The sequence below is a fragment of the Zonotrichia albicollis genome, chromosome 6 (assembly GCF_047830755.1).
Source record: "Zonotrichia albicollis isolate bZonAlb1 chromosome 6, bZonAlb1.hap1, whole genome shotgun sequence".
In the NCBI taxonomy this organism is placed as follows: Eukaryota; Metazoa; Chordata; class Aves; order Passeriformes; family Passerellidae; genus Zonotrichia; species Zonotrichia albicollis.
In genome coordinates this window covers 47,582,311-47,609,409 of record NC_133824.1, presented here as the reverse complement: position 1 = coordinate 47,609,409, position 27,099 = coordinate 47,582,311, and the positions used below count along the sequence as shown (strand labels likewise).

The following is a 27,099-nucleotide window of genomic DNA, read 5'->3' as shown; positions in this document are numbered from 1 at the left end:
GCGGGGCGCGCTGACGTGGCGCGGTGCCGCCCCCGGCCCGGGGCGCTCGGTGCGGGCGGGGCCGGGCGGAGCGGGCCGGGGGCGGCGCCGCGGGTGCGCGCAGGGGCGAGCGAGGGGCGGCCCGGCCGTGCGCGGCTCCGGCCCCGGGCGGGGGCGGGCAGAGCCCTGCGCCGCGCCGAGCATGCGAGAGCCGCCGGGGCGGGCGGCAGCGGCGCAGCCAGCCGGGGCCGCGGCCGGGGCGGCGGAGCCATGCTGCTGGCCTCGGCCGTGGTGGTGTGGGAATGGCTGAACGAGCACGGGCGCTGGCGGCCCTACAGCCCGGCCGTCAGCCACCACATCGAGGCGGTGGCCCGCGCCGGGCCGCGGGCGGGCGGCAGCGTGGTGCTGGGCCAGGCCGACAGCCGCCTGGCGCCCTACATCATCGACCTGCAGTCCATGCACCAGTTCCGCCAGGACACCGGTGAGTCGGCCCCGCGGCCCGGCCCCGCGCGGCGGCACGGCCGGCCCGGCGGGCGGGAGGGGAGTCCCGGTGTCCCCGCTCCGGGGCCGTGCGGGGCTGCACCGAGCGGCGCTGCCGGGCCCCGCCGTGCCCGATCCCGCCGCGATGCCAGCTCGCCCGTGTCCTCCCACCCGATCCGCAGGTCCTCGCCCTGCCCTCGCTGCCCGTCCTGCCCGCGTCCCTGGTCCCCCCCGGGGTCGTGCTGCCCGCCCTGCTCGCTGCTGTAGGGCCCTGTTGCACCCACCCCATCCTTCTCCCTTCAGGAGAGCTCGTCTCCTGCACACCCTTCCAGGGCCGTGCCCGGCTCCCTCTGTGCTAGATCTGAGCCGCCATCGACCTAGACACTTGGGTGACAGATCCTGCATCCCGGGGGGATGGCAGCCCCAGGGCAGGGACACAAGCAGGTGCAGGGATGGTCGGGGAGGGCACGGGCAGGTGAGTGGGTCCCAGCTGTCTGTCCCCCACCTCCTGGGCTTGTCTGGGATGTAGGGCGCAAGCACCCACGGCAGGGCGTTAGAATGGGGGGTTATGATCCCAAACACCCCCGTGATGGCCAGCGTGCTTTGTCCCTGGGGTGCAGCAGAGCGCCAGACACCCTCCTTTGTCCCTCTTTCCCCAGCAGCCCTGGGGGCTGGCGGCGACCCTCCCCTGCCCGTGGGTGTGGGGACAAGGGACCTCTGCGAGCAGGGTGGCTGGGGGCCAGCTTCTGAGGGCTATTGTTGCCCAGGGTGGAGGACTGAAAGGGAGATTGTTCTGTCTCTCCCTGGGTTGCTGGGGATGTTGGTATTTTGGGTCATTAAACAGCTCTGATTTGGGGGGGTCGCGACCCTGGCAGGCCCTGAATAGCTATTGTTCCCTTTCTTCCCCTGTTGAATGGGAGGCCGGCTGGCGGCGAGGGGCTGGGGGAACACACAGCATTCCCACACTGCTGCCTGGGGACCGCCAGATGCCGCATGCCGCCGCCAGATTAGGATAAATCACTGCCCCGCTCCCCTCGGCTTTTCTGCCCCGGGTGCCCCTTGGCAGGACAGGGCGGGTGGCTTGGCTTGGCTGGGGTGTAGCTGTACCCCGTGTCCCTTGGCAGGGTGCTGATAAACACCTTTTCCTTCTTATCCCACTCGTGTCCCTGCGGGACCTGCGGTGGCGGCTGTTCTCCGCCGAGAGGTGGGGGTGAGAAGGGACTGAAATTCTTGGAGGCTTTGCAGGACACGTGGTGAAAAGCCGAAGCAGCAGACTTGTTATTGCTTCTCTTTGAGTGCTTTCTTGTTCCTCACGCTGGGCTGAGCCATGGGGATCTGCAGAGGGACCTGGAGGCAGTGGTGCTTGTCCCACCTGCTGTCCCACCAGACACCTCTGGGCATTAGTGACATGCTCAGCATGGGACCCCAGTACCATGCACACCCAGCCCTGCCCTGCTGTGAGACATCCCAAAGAGGAAGCCTTTCTCCTCACTGTAGGAGTTCCCAAAATTTGTGTCCATGCTTCGAATGCATCCTTGTTGATTGGGAGCGGTGGGAAAGGAAACGCTTAGCCAAAATAAGCATGCAAGGCACAAAGCCTTGGTGCTTTGTGCTCTCGTCCCACTCCTGATGTTTGCTGATGGGGCAGTGGGAGTTGGGCACAGCGCCCCACTCAAACTCCTTAGCTTGGTCTCACACGGATTTTCCCTGTGAGGAAAATCAGTTGCCACAGTTGGGGTTTTCATCGGGGCCGGTTTGGCAGCTGCAGATGGTGGGGCTGGCACGAGCCCTGCTCCCCTGTGTGCGTGAGGACCTGTGTGTGTCACTGCTTGGGGCTCGGAGCTGCCCCTCAAATCTTTTATTCACCTGTTCCAGCCCAGAGCTGGGAGGGAGACGGGCACTGCAGGGCTCGGGTGCCCTAAAGCCTGGTTTCATCAGGCTCCCACAGGAGGTCCCCAGGAGCAGGCTGGAGCAGCCAAGCTTGTGGTTCTGTTTCCCCATCAGGGCTGAGTGGCTCTGTGCTTGGCCTCTGGGCCAGTGGGAGAGAAATCTGCCCTTCCCTTCAGCCCAGTTGCACTGGGGTGCATCCCCAGGCTGTGGGGTGTAGGAGCTCTCTGCCCTCTGGGGAAACTGACGCACACGGGTCCCCTGGCAGGGCGGGGACAGCAGCAGAGCCGGAAAGCCGTGCTGTCCCCACGTGGAATGGCACCGGCAGGGCAGGTCGGGGTGGTTTCGCTGCCTGCCCACGGGTGGCTGCTGGCGCCAGGGTCTGATGGCATCTGTCGCCCTCCCTCAGGCACCATCCGGCCCGTCCGGCGCAGCTACTACGACCCGTCCTCGGCGCCGGGCAAGGGCGTCGTCTGGGAGTGGGAGAATGACAGCGGCACGTGGACGCCGTACGACATGGACGTGGGCATCACCATCCAGCGCGCCTACGAGAAGCAGCACCCCTGGGTGGACCTGAGCGCCATCGGCTTCTGCTACGTCATCGACTTCGCCACCATGGGCCAGATCAACCGGCAGACCCAGCGCAAGCGCCGCGTCCGCCGCCGCCTCGACATGGTGTACCCGCTGGTGTCGGGCACGCTGCCCAAGTCGCAGTCGTGGCCGGCCAGCCCCGGGGCGGCGGCGGCCCCGCCGGTGCCCGCCTGCACGTGTCCCCAGTGCCTGCTGGTCATGAGCGTCAAAGCCGCCGCCGGCCCAGGCGCCTCCACGCTGCAGCCCCGCAAGGCCGCCCCCGCCAAGCCGCCGCCCGCCCCCAAGCCTGCGGTGCCCGCGGCGGGGCCCAAGCCCCCGGACGGCGTGGCCGCGGTGCGCGGCTCGCTGAAGCCGCTGGCGGCGCAGGGGGGCCGGCGGCAGGCGGCCAGCACGCCCGCCCTGAGCTCGGCCGGCGCCTCGGGCAGCCCCCCCGGCGGCGCGGGCGGCGGCAAAGGCTCCCGGGCCAGCCTGGGCACCCTGAACCGCAGCCACCTGCAGCGCCTTGCCATCGCCCAGTCCCGCGTGCTCATCGCCTCCGGGTGAGTCCCGCGGGGTGCCGGGCCACAGAAAGGGACGGCACAGGCATTTCCCCCTCCCCAGGGAGGGCTGCAGCCCTCACTGCAGGGGTCTGTCACCGCTGAGTGTGGTGGGAGACCCTCAGTGGTGCCCAGCCTCCCGTGGAGGGTAGTGGGTTCTGCTGGGCCCCTCGCCTTGCCACAGGTGCCTGGGGACCGGAGCAGGGATGGGTCGGCTCCTGCATCTCAATTAACAGGCTGAGGCTGCTCTTTCTCTTGGAGTCAGGGGTTGGGTGGGGGACTGCGAAAGGCCCAAAGAAAAGCCATTCAGGCCCCATGAGAAGGGGTGCCTCCAGACCCCCACCCTCCAAAGACATTTTTTTGTGATGGGGTGGACATTTAATGGGCCTGGTTCTCCCCTTTGTCTGGCTCTGCCGTCAGCCTTCTGTCACAGCCTGGCCCCTTTCCTCTCCCTCTCCATTCTCCCCCTTCCCTCTGCTCCTGACCTGCCGGGAAACTTTCCCATGGAAGAGAGCCCCAAGGGGAGGGGGGAAAGAGCTGCGGCAGTGACGTGGCTGTAGGAGAAAAGAGGAAAAGAAACAACAGACTGGCCCGGGGAGCTGTGACAAAAAGGGGCCATGAATGGAGATGCAGTCAGGGTTTCTAAAGCGCCAGAGAAAAGGCGGTGGTGGGGCAGGGAGGGGCACGTTGCCCCGTCGAGGGGATTCTCTTTTTCCAACCAGGGCCTGTGCAGTTGCTCAGGCAACTGTTGTGTGGCCCCTGGGCCCTGTGGGGACGTGGATGCCTCCTGCCTGTCCTGACGTGGTCTGTGCTGGCTCCCCTCAGGGTCCCCACTGTCCCTGTGAAGAACCTCACTGGCTCCAGTCCCGTCAACCCAGCACTGGCAGGTGAGGATGGGGCCACAGCAGGTGCTGCTTCCTCAGGGTGGGAGGACAAACAGCCGCAGTGGGGCAGGTTTTGGGGAGCCTCTGGGTCTCAGGGTGTTTTCCTCAGTGCCATTTGCTCCCTCCTTGCGCAGGGATCACGGGGATCCTCATGAGCGCGGCCGGGCTGCCCGTGTGCCTGACCCGGCCCCCCAAGCTGGTGCTGCACCCCCCGCCTGTCAGCAAGAGCGAGATCCAGTCCATCCCCGGCATCTCCCACTCCTGCCGCAAGACCACCAAGAAACAGGCCAAGAAGGGTGAGAGAGACTGTCCCTCCTCCCTTCTTGGTTCCCCTGTGCCCCCATCCCTTCTGCTGCCCCTGGCAGTGGGTTTCTCCCATCCTTTGACCCTCGCTGTCCCGCAGGTAAAACCCCTGAGGAGGTGCTGAAGAAATACCTGCAGAAGGTTCGGCATCCGCCCGATGAGGTGCGAGCAGCAGGGCTGTGCCAGGGGCTTTGCCCTGGGGTGGGTTGCTGGGGACACACAATGCCACCCTGTATGGCTCTGCCCTGTCCCCAGAGGGGGCTGTGTGCTCCGTGCGTGGCCCCTGCAGGGTGACCTGGGTGAGAGCAGGGCAGCCATCAGCGCCCATCCCTCTGATCCTGCCCTCCCCCTGGCACAGGACTGCACCATCTGCATGGAGCGCCTCTCTGCCCCCTCTGGCTACAAGGGGCCCCAGCTGGCCGTCAAGCCTGACCTGGTGGGGAAGCTGGTCAAGTGCAGCCACGTCTTCCACCTCCACTGCCTGGTGGCCATGTACAACAACGGCAACAAGGTGAGAGCCTGCAGCCCCGGGGACCCCAGCTCAGCCACCTGTGCCGAGCTCCACGAGCTCTCCGTGGGATGGAGCTCCAGCCTGGCTGCCCTGGAGGACTCCTGAGCTCCCACCCTGACTCAGAGTTTAATTTTTATCAGCAGCAAGCACTTGGGGACTGCTAAATCAGAACTCAGGGTTGTGTGGGTGTGTTTCCCCCCACTATGTCCAGATTTTTGTGCTTGTTTTCCTTGCCAGGGTGGACTTTGATCCCTGCATGTTTGAGCAGAGCTACCTGGAATTTGGTGCCAGGCAGTGCTTCTCCAGCCACGGGAGAGTTTTTGCAAATACCCCTCGTGCTTGACATTCCCTGGAAAATGCATTGTTTGGAGATTTTCAATATTTTTTTATATTTCCCTCTTTGAAAAAACAAAGCAAAACAAAGCACCAATTCAGAGCTAGGGAAAGCAATGAGGACTGGAAAAATGATGGGGAAGAGAAATGAAGACCTCAGGTTTTTGGTTGAAGTTGGAGAGCGTATTCTCCCAGCCCTACCCCAGGTTCCTGAGAGTTCTTGAAATTATGTTTTTCCTAATTAAAACAACGTTCAGTGCTGCTCAGGGACTCAGTCCTTGGCGTGGCTCAGTGCTGGAGATGCTGGTTTCACCATGTCCCCCTTTTTCCACTCTCAGGATGGGAGTCTGCAGTGTCCAACCTGCAAAACCATCTATGGGGTGAAGACAGGGACGCAGCCTCCCGGGAAGATGGAATATCACATCATCCCCCACGCGCTGCCCGGCCACGCCGACTGCAAAACCATCCGCATCATCTACAACATCCCCCCGGGGGTGCAGGTGGGTCTGGGGGGGCCACCTGGGGGTGCTGGAAGCCCTTGTCACAGCTGTGTCACCCCCAGGTCCTGCTGTAGCTCGTGCCTTGCAGCTCAGGAGCTGCTTGTCCATAAGGGTGTTGTTGGAAGTCTGGGGTGTATCCGCATGAAAGTGCTGTCCCTGTATGCTTGGTGGCAGGGGGATGGTGGCCATTGGTGCCCACCAAGGCTTGGGGAGTTGCTCTGTGCCCAGAGATTGCTTTTGACCTCCAGAAGGGTTTTCTTTTCTCCTCCACATCGCAGGGACCAGAGCATCCAAACCCTGGGAAGAGCTTCACGGCCCGTGGCTTCCCCCGGCACTGCTACCTGCCAGACAGCGAGAAGGGCAGGAAGGTGAGGCATGCCCGGGTGGGAAAAGCAAACATGGCTTAAGCAGGGGAATGTGGGTGGAGGCTTAGCCCACAGCCCATCCAGCAGGCTCTGCAGGAGCCCCGTGACGTTCCCCTGCCGGCTCGGCAGCCCAGTCCCTCTGTTCTGGCTGGGGCAGGAGGCTGTGCTGGGATGCTCCAGGAGGCCTTGCCTGTGGGCTGCCCACATGGCCGGGCCCACATGGCCGGGCCTGCTTTGCTGCCTGCCCCATTCCTGGCCTCCACAGGTACTGAAGTTGCTGCTGGTGGCCTGGGACCGGCGCCTGATCTTCGCCATCGGGACCTCCAGCACCACGGGCGAGTCAGACACGGTGATCTGGAACGAGATCCACCACAAGACAGAGTTCGGCTCCAACCTCACCGGCCACGGCTACCCCGACATCAACTACCTGGACAATGTCCTGGCCGAGCTGGCAGCCCAGGGCATCACCGAGGAGAGCCTGGCACAGGAGAAGGACTGAGACTGTGGCGAGGAGGCAAGGAAAGGGTTGCCTGTGCCGGCACCCACCAGGATAAAGCTGCTGGAGATATCTGCCTGGGGGCTTTTCAGGGCACACCTGGAGCCCCCTGCTCCCAGTGGCAGCCACGCAGTGCCCCAGGCTGGCTGGGAATGTGGGAGAAGGTCCTTTTGGCCGTCCCCTTCACTCCTGCAGGGCGGGAACATCCCCATACGCAGCTGTGGGGCTTCAGGCTGGCTTGGCCGCCCCTCTGGATGGTGTTCTGTCCTCGCTGTCACTGTGCTGAGGGCTTGGGGAGTGCCAGGCTCCCCTCTCTCCTCATCTGTGCCAGTCCCAGCCTGACCCAACACCCCTGCCACCCACCTGGGGCTGGCACCTGGCTTGGGGTGGGAGCTGGGGCCGCAGGAGTCCCCCTTGCTCTGCCTCGTCCCTCTGACGTTTGTCTGTCCGTTCGTTCTGTCCGGTACCTCCCCACTGGTCTCCTGTGTCTGTGGAGGCTGGGGGGCCTGGGCTGCCTCAGCTGCCCCCAGCCCTGCCCCCTGCTCCTCTTGGCTGTGTCTGAGCTGTGCCCTGCAGGGTCCCCGTGTCCCTCTGCATGCCAGGGAGGGGCTGGTGGGTGGTAGCAAGTGTGTGGGAGGGGACAGTGACATGCCACCCCCCGCAGTGGGTTCCTTGAACTGTTCGTATGGGGGCGTCCCCACGTTGGAATTTCTATATACCTCGTGTTTTGGGGTTTTGTCGTATATATGTACATATAGGGGGGCATCTGGGGAGGCAGCCTGGGAGAACGTGGTGCTGCAGCTGAGCTGGGGCTGGGCACAGTGGTGCTTGGGGTCGGGACAGGGGCTGTGGGGCCCCCCACCCCGACAGGGCTCTGCCCCACTGGAGGGCTGTCACTTGTGGGTCCCCATGGGGCCAGGTGCAGGTGGGGTAAGAAGTGTCCCCCTTCCTGCCCTTGGGGAGGTCTGCAGGGGAAGGTGCTTGCTGAAGGGTTGGTGTGGGCTGGGCCAGGAGGGCGGTGTGGGTAGGAGAGTGTGGGTGATGGGGGAAGTGTGTTCCAAGGCTCTGGGGGTCCCTGTCAGCCCCCTGGGTGACTGGGCCTTGGAGAGGTGGAAGGTGTCCCTGCGCAGGGCAGGGCTTAGGAATGGGAGTCTGTGGGGTCCCTTCCATCCCAAACCAGGGTTCACGGGGCCTCTCAGAGCCACCTGTGCCGGGTGCTGGTGGGAGGGGGGCCCATCCTGCTGTGCATCGTTCTGTTGTCGTTGCTGTTTTTCCTCTCCGTGGCCTGGAGGGTCCGTCACCCCCGCGGCCACCCCGCGGAGGGGCTGGGGGTCAATAAAGCGGATGGCAGGGGACTGTGGCGGTCCCTGCACGGCCTGGCCTCTCCGTTGTCTTCTGTCAGTCATCTGTGTGGCCAGGCGAGCCAGGGGCGCTGTGGGCAGGGCCAGGCACCCCGAGTCCCCCTGATTTCCCTTTGCACCCATCTGTGCCCAGCCGCCCTCAGCGTGGATTGTTATCTTCTACCTCAAGGGAGAAACCCTCTTTCCCCAGGCACACGCCCCTGTTTGGGTGGCTCTCAGCCGTGTGATTTCTCCTCCACTGCACGCCCTGGGTTTTCCCCAGTGCAGACAAAGCCTGTCTGGAGCTATGCAAAACCCTCTGGGCGACAGGGGGGAGGGTCCCCCACCTCCGCGGTGCCAGCCCGATGGCTCTTACTGTGAGTAAGTCTTTCCACAACGTGACTTTTTTTCCTTTTTTTAATGCTCTGTTGACTACACGATGAGTTGCTGGCTGAAATAAAACTGCTCCGTGCCTCTCTGCATGCGTGTGTATATCTATCCCGATAGATATACATGGAGATAGGGGTTGCAGCTTGCAGCATGCAGGATTTGGGAGACAGCCCTCCCCAGGGCCCCTTCGCTCCCGCCTTTTCCCGTGGGTTTGGGGATTTGGGCCCCAGGGGAGGGGGCACTCAGGGCACCGTCCCCTCCATCTCCTGCTGGTACCCCTCGCCCACGTTCAGCACGGTGCTGTGCTCGGGGCTGCCCGGGGCCGGGCTCTCCCCTTCGCCCAGCTCGCGGTACCCCCTGGCCCTGTAGCGCCGGTGGCCGTACCAGGCTGTCCCCAGGCCGGTGGCCAGCCCGGCCAGCACGGCCACGGTGACTCCGGCCACCTCTCCCCCTGACAGCCCGCGGGCCCCGACCATGTCTGCCGCGTGCTGCGCCTCCTCGGGCCGTGCCAGCCGCCACACGTGGCTGTGGCCGTCCCTCACCCAGGCGCTGTCCCCGTCCCGCACCAGCAGCGTGTCCACGGCCGGCAGGTTGGCGGGGGGCCGGCTGAAGGGGGGCAGGCGGGCGGGCGGCAGCGAGCCCCCGGTGAGGAGCCCGGCCTGGACGCAGAACTGCACCTGGCAGCTGTCGCTGATGAGTGCCAGGTGCTGGCTGAAGCCCGGGGGACAGCCCTTGGCGTGGGCGTCCTCAGCCGTGCCCCGGGGCTGCCCGGCCAGCGGGTTCCCGGCCTGGCAGCTGAAGAAGCCCCCGAAGGGCACCGCGTACGCGGCCCCCGCCTCGTAATCTTGGCTCACGCACACGCTGAGCTCGCCAAAGAGCTTCAGTGGGAAGAACCCCGAGGGACAGGACGGGGCTCCGGTGATGGGGTTGGCGCCGTGGGTGCTGAACAGCCCCCCAAAGAGGTACCCCGAGTTCGGAGGCACCGGCCTGCTCGCGGCACACCAGTAGGCGCTGAACTGCACCCGGGAGAGCCAGAAGACGTCCTGGCACTCGCGGTGGCAGAAGATGCCCAGCGTGCACTTGTTGTGGCACTCCAGGTGGCTGTGACCCTCCTCCCGCTCCTGCAGGCCCAGCAGCACCGGGGTGTAGGCGGCGGGGCAGGAGAAGGCCCCGGTGAGGGGGTTCCTCTGCTCCAGCGCCCGGCACAGTGCGCCGGTGTCGGGACCGCCCAGGCCCACGCACTCCTGGAAGACTCCCCCGAAGGTGAAGTTGGCCATGGTGCCCTTGCAGGAGCCGTCGTCGGTGTTGGCGTGGAAGTTGAAGTTGGGTGAGGAGGGGTCGGTGCAGCCCGGGGCGGTGTTGAAGGTGTAGTAGCGGTGGATGGCGAGCTCCACGCGCCGGGCCAGCCTCCGCACCGTGGGTGCCGGCAGCTCCGGCAGCGCGCTCGGCTTGATGAAAAAGTACAGGGGCAGCCCCGAGCGGTCCAGGGCCACCAGCTGGTTTTGAATCCTCTCCTGCCACGTCTTCAGGGTGATGCCTGGGTAAAAGGGGGGCCCACCAATGCTCTCCACCCTGGAGTTGGTGCGGTTGTCCAGGTACTGCTTGGTGAAGCCCGAGCTGACGTCCAGGGACTCCTTGGTTCCCACATTGACGATGCTGTGGAAGGCCACGCCGGCCGAGGCGGTGACAGAGCTCCGTGTGGCCCAGCTGTCCTTCAGGAAGGTAGCTTTGATCTGGTCCTCCTGCACCAGGGTGGCTCCTGCATCCACGGAGGTGATGGTGTGGGTGCCGTAGTTGAGCACCAGCACCTCAGCCAGGAAATCGGCCATCTGGGTCTGGTTGTTCTCCAGGTGGCTGGCAATGGTCAGCAGCTGCTTCTTGAAGGCCCTGTCCAGGGCTGCCTCGGGGTCGATCTTGGCCGTGTAAACCAGGTTCCTGACCTGCACCCGGGTGGTGACAGCCTTGTCTCTCACCTGGTGGGTCTTGGTGCGGTGGAAGTCGCTGGAGAATTTGCCGTTGATGGAATAGAAGAGGGACAGCTCCAGGTTGATGGAGGCAGAGGTGATGCTCTGGTAATCCTTCCAGGACTCGATGATCTCAGAGTTGGTGTCCAGGTTGCTCTGCTTGCGGGGGATGGTGAAGATCTCGTCTGGGATGAGGTAAGATCCATCTTCTGTGGTCTTGCACTGTGAGTAGCCCAGGTTGATGACTCTGCCCATATCCAAATTCCTGAGGTTATCCCAGCCGCCCCCCGGCAGGACTTCCAGACGTGAGAGGTTCAAGGCCTTTCTGCACACCCCAAAGCCTGAAGAGGACGAGAGTTCCTGGGGCTGCTCAGCCCCTGTCACCCACGCCAGCAGTGCCCAGGTGAGCGAGGCCCCCCCGAGCCCCCAGCCCATGGCCGAGCCGCTCTGGGCACTCACCAGTCGGAGCAGAGGGACCGGAGCTGGGAAAACGAGCTGGCTGAGGGAATTGACGAAAGGGAAAGGAGAAGTGAGAACTGAGGCATGTGAGAAATGACAGAGGGGAAACCAAGACCAGGGGGTGGGGAGCAGGAAGGTGTCTGTCCCTCCCTCTGCCCCACCAGGGACTCTCTGCAGCCTCCTCTGCCCCACTCCCGTCCTTCCCCCAGGGTCTGCAGTGTCACCAGCCGGGGACAGCACCTCCCGCTTGGGAATGCTGAGCCACAGGTGCTGAGGGCTCTGATCCAGCTCTGCCCAGCTGTGCCTGGCTGGGCTGCGGATTCAGCAACGCAGGGCAGGTGGTGCAAGTTTTGGGGAATAAACAGTAAAGGAAGTTTCTGCTGTGGAAACGGTGACTCTTTCCATACAGATAGATTCACTTCCCTTGGTTTTGCTCCTGAGTTCCTCTTTGCAGGACACTTCTGCCTCGGAGGAGGCTGGCGTGACAGCTGTGATGGAGGCACAGGGACTGTAAGTGCCTGTTTTTTGGGCAGGATAATGCCAGGAGTGGGGGATGAAGAGATAACAGGAACGCCATTGTGTTGGGGAAGATGAAACAGAAAGCCTTATTAATATGATTGCCTGGAAAAAGATTTTGAGAATATAGCAATTTTAAGTGAGATTGAAATGAAAGCAAGCTTTGAGATACCTTAGTTACTGAACAACTGGAAAACAATGGTGTGGCCAGCTGAAGGTAATCCCCTTTTGATGAAACAATACCCTCTGCTTGCAGGCAGGTCCAAGGGTCAGAGCAGACCCCACTAGCTTGGCAGAAGGGGCCCAAAGAAGAGTTTTTAGGGTTTAAAATGTAACACAGTATGTTAATGTAATGATTCTTATAGGCTGGATGTAAATGCTGTAGGATTTGTATCTTGTACTAGATTTGTTAGTGAGAATTAGAATATTCAACACAGAAGAAGATTTATTGTATTGTAACGGGAACCTCGCTCTCTCACCCTCTCTTCTCTCGGGCCTGCTCCGAGCTGTGACTGGCAGCTCCCAGCAGGGCTCTGCACTTGCAATAAACCCCAAGTTCCATGCCCTGGCTGCAGAGATCTCTCGTGTCTGTCTGTCCCGACTGTCTGTCCTACCCCCCTGATGCTCCTCCAGGGATGTTCTTGCTGTCTCCAGCCCCTGGGGTGGCTGGAGAACCCTTGTGCAGGGATTCTCATCTGCACGAGGATGTGCAGCCTGTGTGGGCACCTCACCTAAAACCTGCCCACGGTGCCATGGAGGCAGTGGCATCTCACAGCTTCCCCCAGCACTCTGAGGTGCTGCTCTGAATGAACCAATTCCTGCCTGCCTTCCAGTGGTGAGGTTCCCATCAGTCCCATGGATTCTCTCCTGGGCAGGGCAGCTGGCAGAGGTCCCTGCTAGCAGCGTGACACCAAAAACCCCACAGCCCAGGGTGACCAGGGGTTTTGGGGATGGAGAGTTTAACGGCATCAGCTGGCAGCTGTGCCACTCAATTTATGCAAAAGGAAACCCAAGACTTCTCCAGAGGGACTGGTTTTCCTGGGTAAACAGAGACACCTTTTAACCATCAAGTGAGTGAGGTTTGGGGCTGTGTTTCCAGTTTACTTTTTAAATTTCTGGGTTTTAGTTCTGCTTCCCTGGCTGGGGCAGATGTGCAGGAGCAGCGCAGGGGCTGGAGCTGCTGGGGGTATGGATTCCATCACGGCCCAGCCGTGTCTGGGAAGGCCTAGGGAAGGGATCAGACATCTCCTGGAATGAGGGATCCTCTGCCTGGAGTGGAGGGGGAACATGGTGGGGCCTGAGGGGGAAGATCAGACACCGCCCTTGGGGACACTTTCTGTGCCGTGGGGTGGCTGCCAGCCTGTGGGACAGGAGCTGGGGGGACCCCAACACTTTGGGGGGCAGCCCTGCCCTCGATTTACCCCCCTTTTTTGGGGGTATGTCCATGTGCTTCTTACGGAAGCACTGAGCTGCTGGCCAGGGCAACTTGGACTGGTTTTGTGCCTTCTCTGGGGGTGAGGAAAAAGAGAAGTGTGTGAGTCTGTGGGGTGATGGTGTCATTTGGGGCACCCCAATGTCTGTGGTGGGGGAGCTGGTGAGTGGGGCATGAGGGGGAAACAGGTGGGATATCTCCAAAAAAGGGAGGTTATAGCCCCAAAATGCCTGAAAATTCATTTGTGTGTAGAACAGTAGAAAATATAAAGTCTTTTTTATATATAGAAAAAACCCACTCTTTATTTCAAGATAAATCTTCTGTGTTATAGATTGGATTTCAGACTGTTAAGAAAATTAACCCACAAACATCAGAGGTTGATGTCCAAAAGGAGACAGAGGAATCCTTTCTGGCTTTATTTGAATAAAGGGTGAGGCCATGGGGCATTCCCCTGGGGTCTCTCAAATTTTTGGAGGACACAGCCTCCCTTTTTATCCTAATTTCCCGGCTGCATTTCCCTTCTCTCTTTCCCCATTGGCTGAGGTACTTGGGAGGTACAGACTTCCCAATACACCTGATACCAAAGACTTCCCTCTAATGTACAACCCTCCCTTTTAATTTTAAATTCTTACGGAATTTAGGGGGTTTTCTTCCCCATTGTTTCTTTCTTCTCTCAATGTCTAATTTAGTTTATCAGCAAACCTAAGACTTATTTGTAAAAGAAAATATCTTTTTCCATTCATCAATCAGTGGAATCCTTCACATTGTTTCTTTTATCTTCCAGAGCTAGTTTTATCTACCAGTAGACCCACAGCTTGTTTTTAAAGATAAATCCGCCATTCCTCTCAAGACTGTAAAGAATTCTGACTATGGATCCATAGGGTTTGAAAATAAAAATACAATGTTTTAGGTCTATAAATGAAACAATAAAGCGCTTGAAAAAGAGTAGATTATCTGTATGAAGGACCTAGAAACAGCTCTGTGTACACGGAGCTCTTTCCCCCTGCTCCCGCTGGAACAGGCGAAATCCGGGATTTGGAATTGACTGAAATTGGGATTTATTGGCACCCCTAAAACCGCTGCGCATGCGCGGGGGCCGTGACACACTCAGTGCTGCCGTCTTGTGGACACACCCGGTACTGCAGCTCCGAGCGCGCCGGGCGCTTCCCGCGGCTCCGCCGGCACCGGGGCCGGGACATGGAGCTGGATCGGGACCGGGACATGGAGCTGGGCCGGGCCCGGGACATGGAGCTGGATCAGGACCGGGATATGGAGCTGGACCAGGAGCGGGACAACGACGGGAACCGGCCGTGCGGGGCCGCGGGGCCCTGGGCCGGGGCCGCTCCCTGCAGGAACCGCCGGTGCTGTGCCGGGAGCGCAGGCGCGGAGCCGGGAGCGGCAATGGCGGAGCCCGGGGAGCGGCGGGGCCGGGCCGGGGCACCGGGAGCGGCTGCGGCGGGCTCGGGGGTGAGCGGGGAACGGGGAGAGCCCCGAGCGGGGAACGGGCACGGGCCGGAGCGACCGGGGGAAATGGGGGAGTCGGTGTCCCGATGATTGGATCCGAGTTGCCGGGGAGGGCTCGGTGTGACAGGGGAGGGAAAGCTGGTTAAAGATACAGAGGAACAAGTGTTGTGAACCCCCCTTGCTATCTGACAGAGCAAACCTTCCAGTAATCCAGTACATCTCTCTGAGGGACTCTGGGATCATAAGGTCTTCCAGGAAAGCAAAACAAGCACAGAGACGAGGGAAGAGGCTGCTGGTTGTTAATGATTTGATAGGTGTAGGAATGATTCTTGTATGTTTCACACTCCTCTTTTAACTCCTGGAACATTTTTAAAGTTATCCCTTTAACAAAATGAATTTGAAAGGAAATGGTGCACAATAAATGCATAGAGAGATCATGGAGTCCTCAAATGGTTTGAGTGGGAAGGGGCCTTAAGGATCATTTCATTCCATCCCCTGCCATTCCATCCACAGCCCAGGGTGCTCCAAGCCCCATCCAGCCCGGCCTTGGACACTTCCAGGGATGGGGCAGCCACGATGTCTCTGGGTTTATGGGCACAGGAGGGAGTTTCCAGCAGGACTGAGGCGTTTCCTTTGCTGTGCCAGCCCCAGCAGAGCAAACGTTTGTGGTTTCACATCCCGTTCCAAGGAGCTGCCGGGGCAGGAACGGGGATGGGCACGGAGCAGGGACGGTGCCGGGCACAGGGTGACATCCAGAGGGTGCCACCAGCCCGTCCCTGCTGCCCAGGCCGGGCTGAGCAGGCTGGTGACCGTCCCTGCGTTTGCTCCACAGGGAGAGGAAGCCAAGCCTGGCGAGGAGGAGGATGAGGAGGTGTGGGAGGATGGAGACAGCGGCCACCAAAGGCTGGGGAAGGCCCAGCTCCAGGTAGGAGATGCTGCCTTCCAAGGAGAGGGGCTTGTCTGTCCCACTGGAATTTGGGGTGTGAGGCCAATGGAACAAAGGGGTTGATTCCATTTTCTCACTCAGGTTCTCATGTGCTTTAGGAGGTATTTGTGGAAAGATCATTTTAGTGAGTTTGTGTTGGGAATTTAGCAGCTAGAGAATGGAAAATTACAAAGCTGTGGCTAATTCTAAGTCCTGCACCTGCATAGATAGCAGTGTCCTTGGGCCTAGCTGTAGTAGGATAACAAACAGTGAAAGAGACATGAGAAAAGAGAGATGTAACCCCTGAGGAATGAGTTGATGGTATAGTTTAACCAATAGATTGCTTAGCTTACAGAATATTCATAAGCTTATTACTCGCTGTATAAGTGTCTGATGCTCTCTTCAATAAATGGAATTTGCTTATCACTCATATTGAGTGCCTGAGTCTCCCCTCACCGACAAATGGTCATCCCCGACAAAGGCCTTGTTTCTGCGACAAGTTTGCACTGGGTTTGAAGGAATGTGGCCCCTGGGGCAGAAATCCCTGCACAGATTCTGTGTCCTCCCGTGGCTCATCTGAACAGTCCACGGGCTGGGCCTCCTTGTTTCCTTCTTCTCCAGGCTCTGGATGAAATCCTTCCTTTCCCAAGGGAGGGGAGAGCCAGCAGGATGTGAACCAGAGGTGCTGCTTTAGGAAAGCCCCTCCAGCCTGGGCAGGAGCTCCTGGCTCCAGACACGTTCCCAGTGCCCAGGAGCAGCAGGACCTGTGCTGTTCCCAGCAGGTGAGGCAGAGGTGCCTTTCCTTCCTTCCCTGCTGCACTTTGGCTTTTTGAGGGGTCTCTGGGGGTCTGAGGGAGAAGTTCTTTGTCACTCCAGGGCAGAATTAGCCCTGGTCCCACTGAAAGCAGGAGAAATCATTTTATCCTTGTTTTTGGATACACATCTTGTGTTTTCTCTCTGTTGCTGACACCGTGTGGTGAAGCAGCAGCTCCCAAATTTTCAGCACTGCTCCCAGTTTTGTTCATAGCTGGTAAACAAGAAACAGTAATTTGCTGCCCTGTGGTAATTGGATTAAGGACCAGGCTTCCCTATTTGTTTAATATTCCAGAGAAAAGCTGCCAAGGAAGAAAGGAAGAGCTTTCCTTGGTGAAAACCTTCCCAGTCCCACGCTGGGTTTGCACACGCAGGAGGCTCCATCCCTGCTGGAATCCAGTCACAGCCCCCAGATCAATGTGCACTTTAAGGTCTCACAGCCCGACCAGGACAATCTCCTGCCTCTGGACATGGAAAATCAGTTTTTCATTGTTACAGCACCAGCTCCAGGTAATTTTGAAGTGGTGTAATGGTTTTTAAGTTGTGCACATGGAGGAAATTCACTGGGGCAGCCAACACTGCTCTGCCTTCATGGGCAACCCTGTGGGTCTGGGATCTTGATTTGTGGCTGTGAAATCTCCTCACAGAATCCTCTGAGGCTAAAACAAAGACAGGGAACCTTCTGAGATAGAACGAGCCAGAGCAAGTTGTTGTGGGAAAGGAAGATTAAAGATGGTAAGTGGTAAAACCTTTGTTCATCCTGACCTCTGTACTTGGCCTCTGTACCTGGGAATGGGTCAGCTCTGGAAATTTCCTGGAGACACTGGAGAATGATCCCTGGTCTGCTGAAAAGTGGGAAAACCCCACTGGCAATTGCAGCCCCTGAGGGAGGGCAAAAGGAGCAGGACCTCAGTCTGTGAGTGTGTGAGAAATAAGGGAGGGACAAATCTATGGATCATCCTGTGCCTCAGGGCACAAGGAAAAGCCCCTCACCTAAAAACTGAAGTGCTGTTCCACAGGGAGCCTGGGCATTGAGCTCATCCCAGCTTTCCTTCCAGAGCTGGAAGAACACCCCACAATGTTGTTTGAGACATTCCTGACTGGAACTGGGGCCAGCAGGGCACTTCCCTGTTTTCCTGTAGGATATGGGCTGGGACATGAATTGGCTCCAGCAGGGCCCAAGATCACTTGGAAGGGGACCTTCACCCACACTCCCAAAAAGCTGAGAAGGAAGAATGCCTGCCTGCAGCTGGCTGCAGCTCCTGGAGCTCTGGGGTTTCTGGCACACTCAGGGACATGGGATAATGCCAGAATCATTCAAACCTTGGGAATAATGGAATTAATACCACCCCTTGAGCTCCTGCCCATTGGCCACTGGCTGCAGATGGCTGTGGAAGTGATGGAGGCATTCAGGGAATGCTGATTGTTTTTCCCTCCCTTTGGCAATCTGGTCAGCAAAAATACTAATTGAGCTCTTCCAGCAGGGAAACATTTAAGCAAGAGGTGTTGAAAAGAATTGGAGTTTCTGATTTTAAGTCTCCAACCTTAAGTCCTCTTTGGATTGTCACTGGTCCAATTTTCATGGACTGGTCACCATGGCCAGGAGTGTCCAATCCTGCTGGAAATGCACTGGACCAGGATGTCATTTTCATTTGATGCTGGTAAAGACCCTCTGGGTGACCCCCAGTCACTGGAAAGACTGGATTGGGCTCCCATGGCACCAATTCCAGGGGTTCTATTTTTGGGAATAGCACAGGAGCCGTTCCCTTGCCCAGAGGAGCAGCAAGTGCTTCAAATCCCCAGGATGGACCACAGAGAAAATAGCAGGAATATGGAAATCCCCCACACTGGGAGTTTGTGGTGGTCTGAATGACTTTTTGGATTTATAATGTTAAAGGGAGGCTGTGGAATGGCTTATCTCCTTTTTATTTTTATTGTTCTCACTGCTCTTGTTGCTATCACTGTTATGTGCTGTCATCAATATGAAATTATTATATTTGTCCTGATTTCCATTATTAAAGTGTTCTGAGCTGGATTTTTGTCTCTGGTCTCTTCCCCATCGCATTGGGGTGAGGGAGCTGCTGCTGGGGCCCAGCTGGGTCTGCCCCTGGCCCGGGGCACTTCTGGGGGTGCAAATAGAGGGACTGGGGCAGTTTTGGGGCTCACAGAGAGACACCCAGTGCTGCGATTTGGGGGCTCAAAACTGGGCTCATTTGGCCAGATACAGAAAGAGACACTAAGGACTGGTTTGGGGGCCTTGAAACCAAGGTACCTCTGACAGCATTTGGGATCTCGGAGAGAACAAGTTCTGCATTTTAGAGGCGTGGAGCAGAGGCCATGGCCTGTGTGTGGGAGGTCCTGAAACCGGGGTCACTCAGCGTTTGGGCTTCCACCGGTTCATCCACCAAGAGAGATTGAAGTGCTGCATTTTGGGGGGCTTAGGGAAAGGCCAAAGGCCGCGTTTTGGTGCTCCGGGCGGCTCTTTCGGCCAGGGCCAGTCCGTGTCTCCGGGCTCCGCGCCTCGGGCAGGGCCCGAGCGCCGCGGGCGGGGCTGGCGGCGGAGCCCCGGGGCCGCGTTCGGGGCCCGGCGCGGGCGGCCGGGAGGGGTTCGGGGCTCCGAGCGGAGCCGGCCCGGCGCGTCGGGCTGAGCGCGGCATCCCGGGACCGCTCGGGCCCGACCCCAGCGCCCGTCCCGGAACGGCTCCTGCCGGTGCCGGCCCCAAGCGCCCTCAGTGCTGCGGGGCCGGGACCCGCAGCCCGCCCGGCGGGGGAGAGGCGGCACCGCCCGGAGCCCCAGAGACACCGGCGGAACCCGGAGCCGAGGCCCCGGTCCCGGTGCCGCTCGCAGCCCCGGCCCGGCCCAGGTGAGAGGGGCGGGGCCGGGACGGACAGTCCCGCCGCCATCGCGGGCAGGGCGGGGCCCCGGGCTCAGGGGCGGTCCCGGGTCCGACTCCGGTGTGAGGGACAGGCCCGGCTCAGGTGTGCGGGGCCTCAGTGCGGCTGCGCGGGGCGGGGCCGAGGTGATTTAATGCCCGGAAATCGCCGCCGGCGCCATTTGCTCACTCGGAGCTCGGTGAGGCTGTGGCTGTGCTGGGCTCTCTCGGCGGCGATTCCACCCTTTCTTCCCCCTTTTTCTCCTGCCCTTGTCCTCCTCCTTCTCCCCCCCCCTTATCTCCTCTTTTCTATCTCTCCAGCTTCTTTCTCCTTCCCCCACCATCCCCTCTCCCTCCCAGCCCCCCCTGCCCTCTCCCCGCTCCCCAGCCTCCCCTCCCGTCTCTCGCTGTTCCCCTGCCCACCCCCGACCCCCCGTTCCTTTCACCCCTCTCCCTACTTTCTCCCCAGCCCGACCCTCCTCTCTTCCCCCTGTACCGCTCCTCTGTCCATCATCTCTCCCCGGACCCGGCCTTTCCCTTCCCCCAACTTCTCCTCAGCCCCTCTCTGTTCCTCACCTCATCCCTCCCTATTCCCCTCCTCTGTCGCCCTGTTCCCCTCCTCTGTCCCCCTCTCCCTCTTTCCCCCGCAGCCGCGGGGCTCGGGGCGCCGCACAATAAAGCCCAGAGGGCCGGAGCGGCGCCCCCGCTGTCCCTGGAGCCCCCACACGGGGCCGGGGCCGCTCGGCGGGACCCCCCCATTGCTGTGCAATGCACGGCCCGACAGCGCCGGGGTTCCGGGGAGAGGGGGAAGTTGGGGGGCGGTTGGGGGGTGTTAGGAACGGCCCCCTCCTCAGGAGGGGGTCCCAGGGGGGAGGGGGGCTGGGGTGGGGGTAGGAGAAGGGGGCCCGAGGGAGGCGTCAGGGACTGCAGGGACAGCCTGAAACCAGGGCAGATCCCTCTGAGTTTGTGACACTCTGGGGACAGCTGGGGACTCACCCCACACCACAGCAGGACCAGGGACCCTCCAGTGCAGCTGGAGCCTGTTGGGTTTGGCTGCTCAAACTCCAAAGCTCTGGGCAAAGATGGGATGAGTTAAGTGGTTTTTGCTGTCCTGAAAGAGAGGAGAAAATGGAAATTAGGTCCACTCTGGAAGTCTAAGGCTCCTGGCTTTCCTACTTCTGTTCTGATTGCTCACTCCATAAAACATGAAAGGTGACACTGAATAAAAGTGCCCCTTGTCAACATTTTATTCCCTACTATTCTAATACACAAAAAGGATGCCCATTTTTTCTTATCACATTCTTTGCTCAATTTTAACAGAATGTTTTCATTCCAGGCCGCACTTGTGAGTTCCTGAATCCTTTGCCATTGGACTTTGGACAAAGGAAGAGGAGGATCTGTTCCACACAGGTGTCATCCAGCAGGGAACAGCCCCTGTGCCAGCCCCAGCCTGGGCTGAGCACGCTGCCTCAGTGCCCCATTCTGCATCCTGGCCCCACTCCAGTCTGAGTTTTTCCCCATTTTCCATGTCTAGAGACAGGAACTTGTCCTGCTCAGGGTGTAAGACCTTAAAGTGCACATTGATCTGGGGGCTGTGACTGGATTCCCGCAGGGAATTCGTGGTTCTACAAATGAAAACTCTTCTAGGGAGCAGCACTGAAAACTGGGGAGCTGCTGCTTCACCACACGGTGTCAGCAACAGAGAGAAAACACAAGATGTGTATCCAAACACAGGGATAAAATAATTCCTCCTGCTTTTAGTGGGACCAGGGCTAATTCTGCCCTGGAGTGACAAAGAACTTCTCCCTCAGACCCCTCAAAAAGCCGGAGGGAGGGAAGGAGGGAAGGAGGGAAGGAAGGAAGGAAGTGGCGGAAGGAAGGAAGTGGCGGAAGGAAGGAAGTGGCGGAAGGAAGGAAGTGGCGGAAGGAAGTGGCGGAAGGAAGGAAGGAAGTGGCGGAAGGAAGTGGCGGAAGGAAGTGGCGGAAGGAAGTGGCGGAAGGAAGGAAGGAAGGAAGGAAGGAAGGAAGGAAGGAAGGAAGGAAGGAAGGAAGGAAGGAAACAAACAAGGAAACCTCTGCCTCACCTGCTGGGAACAGCACAGGTCCTGCTGCTCCTGGGCACTGGGAACGTGTCTGGAGCCAGGAGCTCCTGCCCAGGCTGGAGGGGCTTTCCTAAAGCAGCACCTCTGGGAAGCAAAGGGCTCTGGAAGACATGGAGTGGGAGTTTACAATAACAGTAATAGTAATAACAGTAACAGTAGTAACAACAGTAACAACAACAACAATAAATAACAACAACAACAATAACAATAATAAGGAAGAGCAGCAAAGGGAGCAGCAATAATGCCAAGGGAGCAGGGAGGATGCTGAGCTTTAAACAAGGTTTGAGTGAGGCGGCATCTCCTGGGCTCTCTGAAGCACAGCTCCAGGTCTGGCATTCCAGGAGCAGTGCAAACTCCCACTGCCCAATCCCTGGATTTGCCTCCTGCCAGCACTGGGCACCTTGGCCATGTCTGGCTCAAGTGCTCCAGTGCTGCTGCCTGGAGGGATGGGGAAAATGGGCATTGAACCCCTTCCCACAGGGCTGGCTCTGAGCTCTGCCTGGGGAAAGCATTGGGCACCTCTGGCATTTCAATGAAATCAGTTTCCATCATTGTGAAGAGACCCTGAATAAACCCAGGACATATAAATAAACCTTTCTCCATAAGGACAGCCCCAGGGAATCCACAATCATTCCTATGCCTGCTCAAACAAACAGCAGCCAGTTTTTGGGGAGAGACTCCAGACTCTTGTCTCCCTCCCTGGCTGTAAAACACTTGCAGAGGCTCTGGAGTTCAGACAAGCTTGTCAGGATCTGGATATTTCATTTCAATTCCATTCATATACTAAGGAATTGAAGTGTCCTAAAGGCACCTCCACTCACACTTTAATTTTTAGCCCTCTACCACAGATGAATTGGGATGTTCTTTTGTTAGGAACACCCCACCTTCCTTAGGCATCTCCATGTGGTAGATAAAATAAATGTGGACAATGTTTGGAATGCAGATTCCAAGTCAAGCTCCCTGCTAGGAAATGACTCCAGCTCTCTGCTGCCTTGGGCTGTTTCAAGCACAGCCTGGCCCATGTAAGAAAATGGAATCAACCCCTTTGTTCCATTGGCCTCACACCCCAAATTCCAGTGGGACAGACAAGCCCCTCTCCTTGGAAGGCAGCATCTCCTACCTGGAGCTGGGCCTTCCCCAGCCTTTGGTGGCCGCTGTCTCCATCCTCCCACACCTCCTCATCCTCCTCCTCGCCAGGCTTGGCTTCCTCTCCCTGTGGAGCAAACGCAGGGACGGTCACCAGCCTGCTCAGCCCGGCCTGGGCAGCAGGGACGGGCTGGTGGCACCCTCTGGATGTCACCCTGTGCCCGGCACCGTCCCTGCTCCGTGCCCATCCCCGTTCCTGCCCCGGCAGCTCCTTGGAACGGGATGTGAAACCACAAACGTTTGCTCTGTTGGGGCTGGCACAGCAAAGGAAACGCCTCAGTCCTGCTGGAAACTCCCTCCTGTGCCCATAAACCCAGAGACATCGTGGCTGCCCCATCCCTGGAAGTGTCCAAGGCCGGGCTGGATGGGGCTTGGAGCACCCTGGGCTGTGGATGGAATGGCAGGGGATGGAATGAAATGATCCTTAAGGCCCCTTCCCACTCAAACCATTTGAGGACTCCATGATCTCTCTATGCATTTATTGTGCACCATTTCCTTTCAAATTCATTTTGTTAAAGGGATAACTTTAAAAATGTTCCAGGAGTTAAAAGAGGAGTGTGAAACATACAAGAATCATTCCTACACCTATCAAATCATTAACAACCAGCAGCCTCTTCCCTCGTCTCTGTGCTTGTTTTGCTTTCCTGGAAGACCTTATGATCCCAGAGTCCCTCAGAGAGATGTACTGGATTACTGGAAGGTTTGCTCTGTCAGATAGCAAGGGGGGTTCACAACACTTGTTCCTCTGTATCTTTATCCTTTAACCAGCTTTCCCCCAGAATGATGTTGTGGGAGAAGTTTGGAATTACTAGAAATAAATCAGATTCATATTTTTGCCCCACTGTTTCCCAACCACTTCCAAACTTTTGGAAATACCCTCACATGACACCTAGAAAACAACTGTGAAAACATCAATCAGAGAAATACCTTGAAAAGAGAAAACCACATCCAGCAGCAGCCAAAACAATCTCATTTCTGTTCTTACCTGGTCTCCAGGCACTCCTGCCAGAGCTCCACACAGCCACTGCCATTCCATGAGGCTGAGGAGGCAGTTTTGGCCGTGTTCTTTGCCCTGAGACGGGACAACAGAGTCCAGAGAGTTTTCGTCGTCCCTTCCAAATCACCCCACGAGCCCATGGTATGAGAGGGTCCGGCCCCGTGCGGGGCTCCAGGGACAGCGGGGGGCGCCGGCTCCGGCTCTCTGGGCTTTATTCTGCGGTGCCCGAGCCCCGGCTACGGGGAAGGAGGGAGGATGGGAGGAGGAGGGGATAGGGATGGGTGAGGGAGCGGGATGATGGACAGAAAAGCGGTAGAGGGGCAAGAGAGGGGAGTCGGGTTGGGGAGTGGGGTAGGGAGAGGGGTGGCAGGGGGTCGGGGATGTGCAGAGCGCTGGCGAAGGGGGAGAGGCAGGGCGGGGTGGGAGGGAGTAAGGAAATGGAGGGGTAGGAAAACAGAGATAAGGGAAAAACAAAGGAGGAGAAGGGCAGGAGAAAGAGGGGGGAAAGGAGAGGGGTACAGGACGTGGGAGAGCCCAGCCCGGCCGCAGCCTCCCGCCCCTCCGGGTGGGCGAATGGCGCTGGAGGCGATTTCCAGGGATTAAATCACCTCGGCCCCGCCCCGCGCAGCGCCGCTGGGACCCCGCACCTGAGCCGGGACCGCCCGGGACCGCCCGCGACCGCCCCAGAGCCCCGGTACCGCCCCAGAGCCCCGGGCCCGGGGTGTTGACGCGTGGTTGTTTCTCCATCACATGGGCAAGAAACTCATGCGGGACCTAGAAGGGATGGACACATGGCCTTGTATCTCCCTAAGAAACATGTTACTTTTGCACCTGAACAGTTAGGGTACTTCTCGTACTATAAAACCCTTAACGCCTCCATAAAGATGTATAAATCCAAGCAGAACACAAGTATAATGTGGTGTCTTACATCTTTCAGCTATTTCATTAAGGCTTATCATACAAGTGTTTATCTCAGCGTACACAAACCAAGGGGAAACCCGGCACTCCCATCTCTGCCCTTCGTTACAGCAACCTCTCTGTGCAAAAAGGAATACAATTTCTGCCCCAGTACTGCTACTGGGTCCTTTCTGCAGCCTCAGTTGTTGTTATAGCTCAAAATTTGTTCCTTGGAATTCGATGGTGAACTGCTGTTATTTTTGATTGGATAAAATATGTATTTATAAAAAGGAAAGGCCATAATTTGCTTAAAATCTGTTTGATGGAGTTGATCCTGTTTCTTTAAAATTCCATTTACTGCTTATGTCAGCTTTATTTCCATGAGGACTCAGCAACCAACTCATGAAAAAATATATTCACACAAACTGGAATAAAATCTAATTTACTTTCTTTTTTGAAGGAAAAGGAACCCCTTTTGGAGCTAAGGCTGCTTAATATTTAAGGGGAATCAAGTTAAAACAGGTCTTTTATCTCTGACTGTTTGTTATTTGGAAGTTTATAGATGCTAGATCATTCTGCTATCCTACATACAAAGAGAAGGGTCTCCAGTTCTCTTCCACCCCTCAAAACTAAACCAAGTGTCCTCCCTACACTGGCAAGCCATGTGCCAGAAATATTTTTCTCTCAGAAGCAAAAAAAAGGCAAAAGGATACATTTGCTGTCAGTTATGCCAATGACACTTGATGAAATCCATAAGGATTTGAGCAGAAATTAATTTTCAGACACCTGGGAATTTTTCAGTCTGTTTCTGTTACTTCCTGCAGGTAAAATGCCTGTATTTACTCGATTTTTCCAATTCCCTGCTTGCACCTGCTGATTTAAATTTGGTTTTAGAGTTTCCCTTGGCAGCTGAGAGGCTTCTTTTCCTTCCAGAGGCTAAAATGAAGGTGAAACAGGCACATGCCAGGTCTGTGTTACATCAGGAGAGGGTGCTCAAAGCTGGCAATTGTGAGGATCCTCTCCCTTGGCATCTGTGCCACTCCCAGCTGTAAAACCTCAAATCCACACTTACAACAGCCACACTGAAACTGCTCTTTCTCCCATGCAGATTTGCTGACCAGTTTTTTATAGCTTTGCATCACAAGTATTAAAAAAAGTATCATTCTAAGCTGGTACAGAAATAAAAACAGAGCTTGATTGAGGACGGGATGAAAGAGATTTCTTATATCTGCCTGTAGAGTTAAACTTCCAAAAGCACTTGAATATCTTTGGAGTGTAAGGATGAGACCTTCAAGGTATGTAGATATTTATTTGCTGTCAAAAACCACTTAAGCTGATCCAATTTTCTAAAAACATTTCTATCAGTACATTTTTCTTTCTTATGCAGATGTTTATAAATGAACATGATCGCTGTACAAGGATGCAAAAACTCTGTCACCCTTCCCAGCCTCAGCAGACAAACCAACCCATACAGATGGAGTTCAAGCTCACATGGACTTGAACTTAAAAGGTTAAATTTTGTTCTTGTTCCTTACACAGTTTTCTTAATTTCTTTCCAAAAAGACAGGAGTCAAGAACACAGGATCTGGAGGCTTTGACAGGCAATGGCTGGAAGCAGCTGAGCTCTGCCTGCTGCCAAGTTTTATTATTGGGTTTTGTGCTTCTCACAACAACCATCACTTCCACAGACACAATATTTACCAAACATCATCTCCTTTGAAATTAAGGACCCATAACCCTGAGAAACACTAAAACCTGTGGCTGTATGCACTGATGAGCCCTGGGAGAAAACAAAGACTGTTTTGATGGGACCAGTCCCATTCCAACAGCATGGGAAGCACACTGGTGAGGGGAAGGAAAGCACCAAGAGCTGAACACAGATTGCAGTCGTAGGGAGCTCATAAATCAGTGTGCCAGCAGAAATCCAGAGTACCCAGCAGCAGAGGGAATGCAGCCAGACAGCAGAGCACTGACAGGAATGAACCACACACAGCACAGCCCCCAAGGAAACGGAGCAGGGGAGAAGCACTCCAGCTTCTCCCCACATCAGCAACCCTCCCACAGGGGGCAGGGTCCTCCTCAGCCTTGCTGGTGGCCAGAAATGTTGGGTTAGCAGTGAGCAGCTGCCAGAGAGTTCTCATAATCCTGTGGAAAATGCTTCCTGGAGATATCCCAAAGCTGCTGGAGGGATTCTTCATATGGCAAACACTGGCTGCACTCCCCACCCTCAATTACCACACTGTAATTCCTGGGCAAACAGCTTTGCTGCAAGAAGTAGGAAAGCTTCCCAGGTCCTGGGCTTGATCTGCAGCACAAACACAGTGTCCAGGAGGCCAGGGCAGCATTCCTCAGAGAGAGGAGAGCAGGAGTGAGCATGGAAACACTGGGACAGGGACGTGTATGGCCCAAGAGGATAAAAGCCTCCCTTGGGATCACATGTGCTCTGATGTTCCTGCAGATCCCAGCAATCACTTTTGTTTCTTTCTCCAGGAGCAGCATAAATCTTGTGCTGATGATCAGAAGATGCAAATGCACACAGCCATGCTCTCAGCTGGTGGACACCAGCCCAGCTTTTGGCTGCCAGCTGGGGAAGAGATTGTTTGATGGGAGATGCAAACCTAGACAAGAGCATCAAATATTTCCTTGCCTCTGATAGCTGGAAGCAGAGTGCTGACTTGGCACTTGAAGACAATATCTCAGGAGCTCTTTGGCTGACAGATAACAGATAGACAGCTAAAGTACTGCACAATTAGCGGGTTTATGACATAGAAAATTGATGACAAAGTCCTTCATGTGATCAGTCCATGTTTACCAGTGACAAAGGAAACAGCAGGTCCTGGGCGTGGAACCTCCTGCTGGCAGGACAAGGGCCTGGTGGCACATTCCAGATGTTTGTGCTGGGAGAACAGAGCAGAG

General features: G+C 57.4%; 2 protein-coding genes and 1 long non-coding RNA gene across 4 annotated transcripts; 2 read left to right on the top strand and 1 right to left on the bottom strand.

The window, feature by feature from the left end:
- Positions 1-60: 60 nt before the first annotated feature.
- On the top strand, positions 61-8,685 carry DTX4 (deltex E3 ubiquitin ligase 4). Its single transcript, XM_074543521.1, has 9 exons — positions 61-460; positions 2,756-3,476; positions 4,299-4,360; positions 4,492-4,653; positions 4,761-4,822; positions 5,019-5,171; positions 5,843-6,004; positions 6,283-6,372; positions 6,635-8,685. Exons 1-9 carry the CDS (start codon positions 250-252, stop codon positions 6,866-6,868), a joined length of 1,857 nt encoding a protein of 618 aa, XP_074399622.1. The 5' UTR covers positions 61-249; the 3' UTR covers positions 6,869-8,685.
- On the bottom strand, positions 7,048-21,249 carry MPEG1 (macrophage expressed 1). The gene is made up of 3 exons (XM_074543519.1): positions 21,126-21,249; positions 20,038-20,152; positions 7,048-11,536 (listed from the first exon to the last, which is right to left on the bottom strand). Exon 3 carries the CDS (start codon positions 10,992-10,994, stop codon positions 8,838-8,840), a length of 2,157 nt encoding a protein of 718 aa, XP_074399620.1. The 5' UTR covers positions 10,995-11,536; positions 20,038-20,152; positions 21,126-21,249; the 3' UTR covers positions 7,048-8,837.
- On the top strand, positions 18,434-26,813 carry LOC141729400 (uncharacterized). 2 transcript variants are annotated; one of them, XR_012580896.1, is made up of 4 exons: positions 18,434-19,032; positions 20,378-23,427; positions 25,571-25,693; positions 26,674-26,813. It is a non-coding gene; the product is annotated as an uncharacterized LOC141729400 (long non-coding RNA). The 2 variants fall into 2 exon arrangements; XR_012580897.1 differs by lacking the exons at positions 18,434-19,032; positions 25,571-25,693; positions 26,674-26,813 and adding exons at positions 19,089-19,241; positions 24,224-24,499.
- Positions 26,814-27,099: the final 286 nt, after the last annotated feature.

Excerpts from the sequence above, each read along its gene's own strand:
- DTX4 (XM_074543521.1), top strand. The coding sequence starts at position 250 with ATGCTGCTGGCCTCGGCCGTGGTGGTGTGGGAATGGCTGAACGAGCAC. Across the intron at positions 461-2,755 it reads CCAGTTCCGCCAGGACACCG|GCACCATCCGGCCCGTCCGG; the intron begins GTGAGTCGGCCC and ends GCCCTCCCTCAG. Across the intron at positions 5,172-5,842 it reads TGTACAACAACGGCAACAAG|GATGGGAGTCTGCAGTGTCC; the intron begins GTGAGAGCCTGC and ends TTCCACTCTCAG.
- MPEG1 (XM_074543519.1), bottom strand. The coding sequence starts at position 10,994 with ATGGGCTGGGGGCTCGGGGGGGCCTCGCTCACCTGGGCACTGCTGGCG.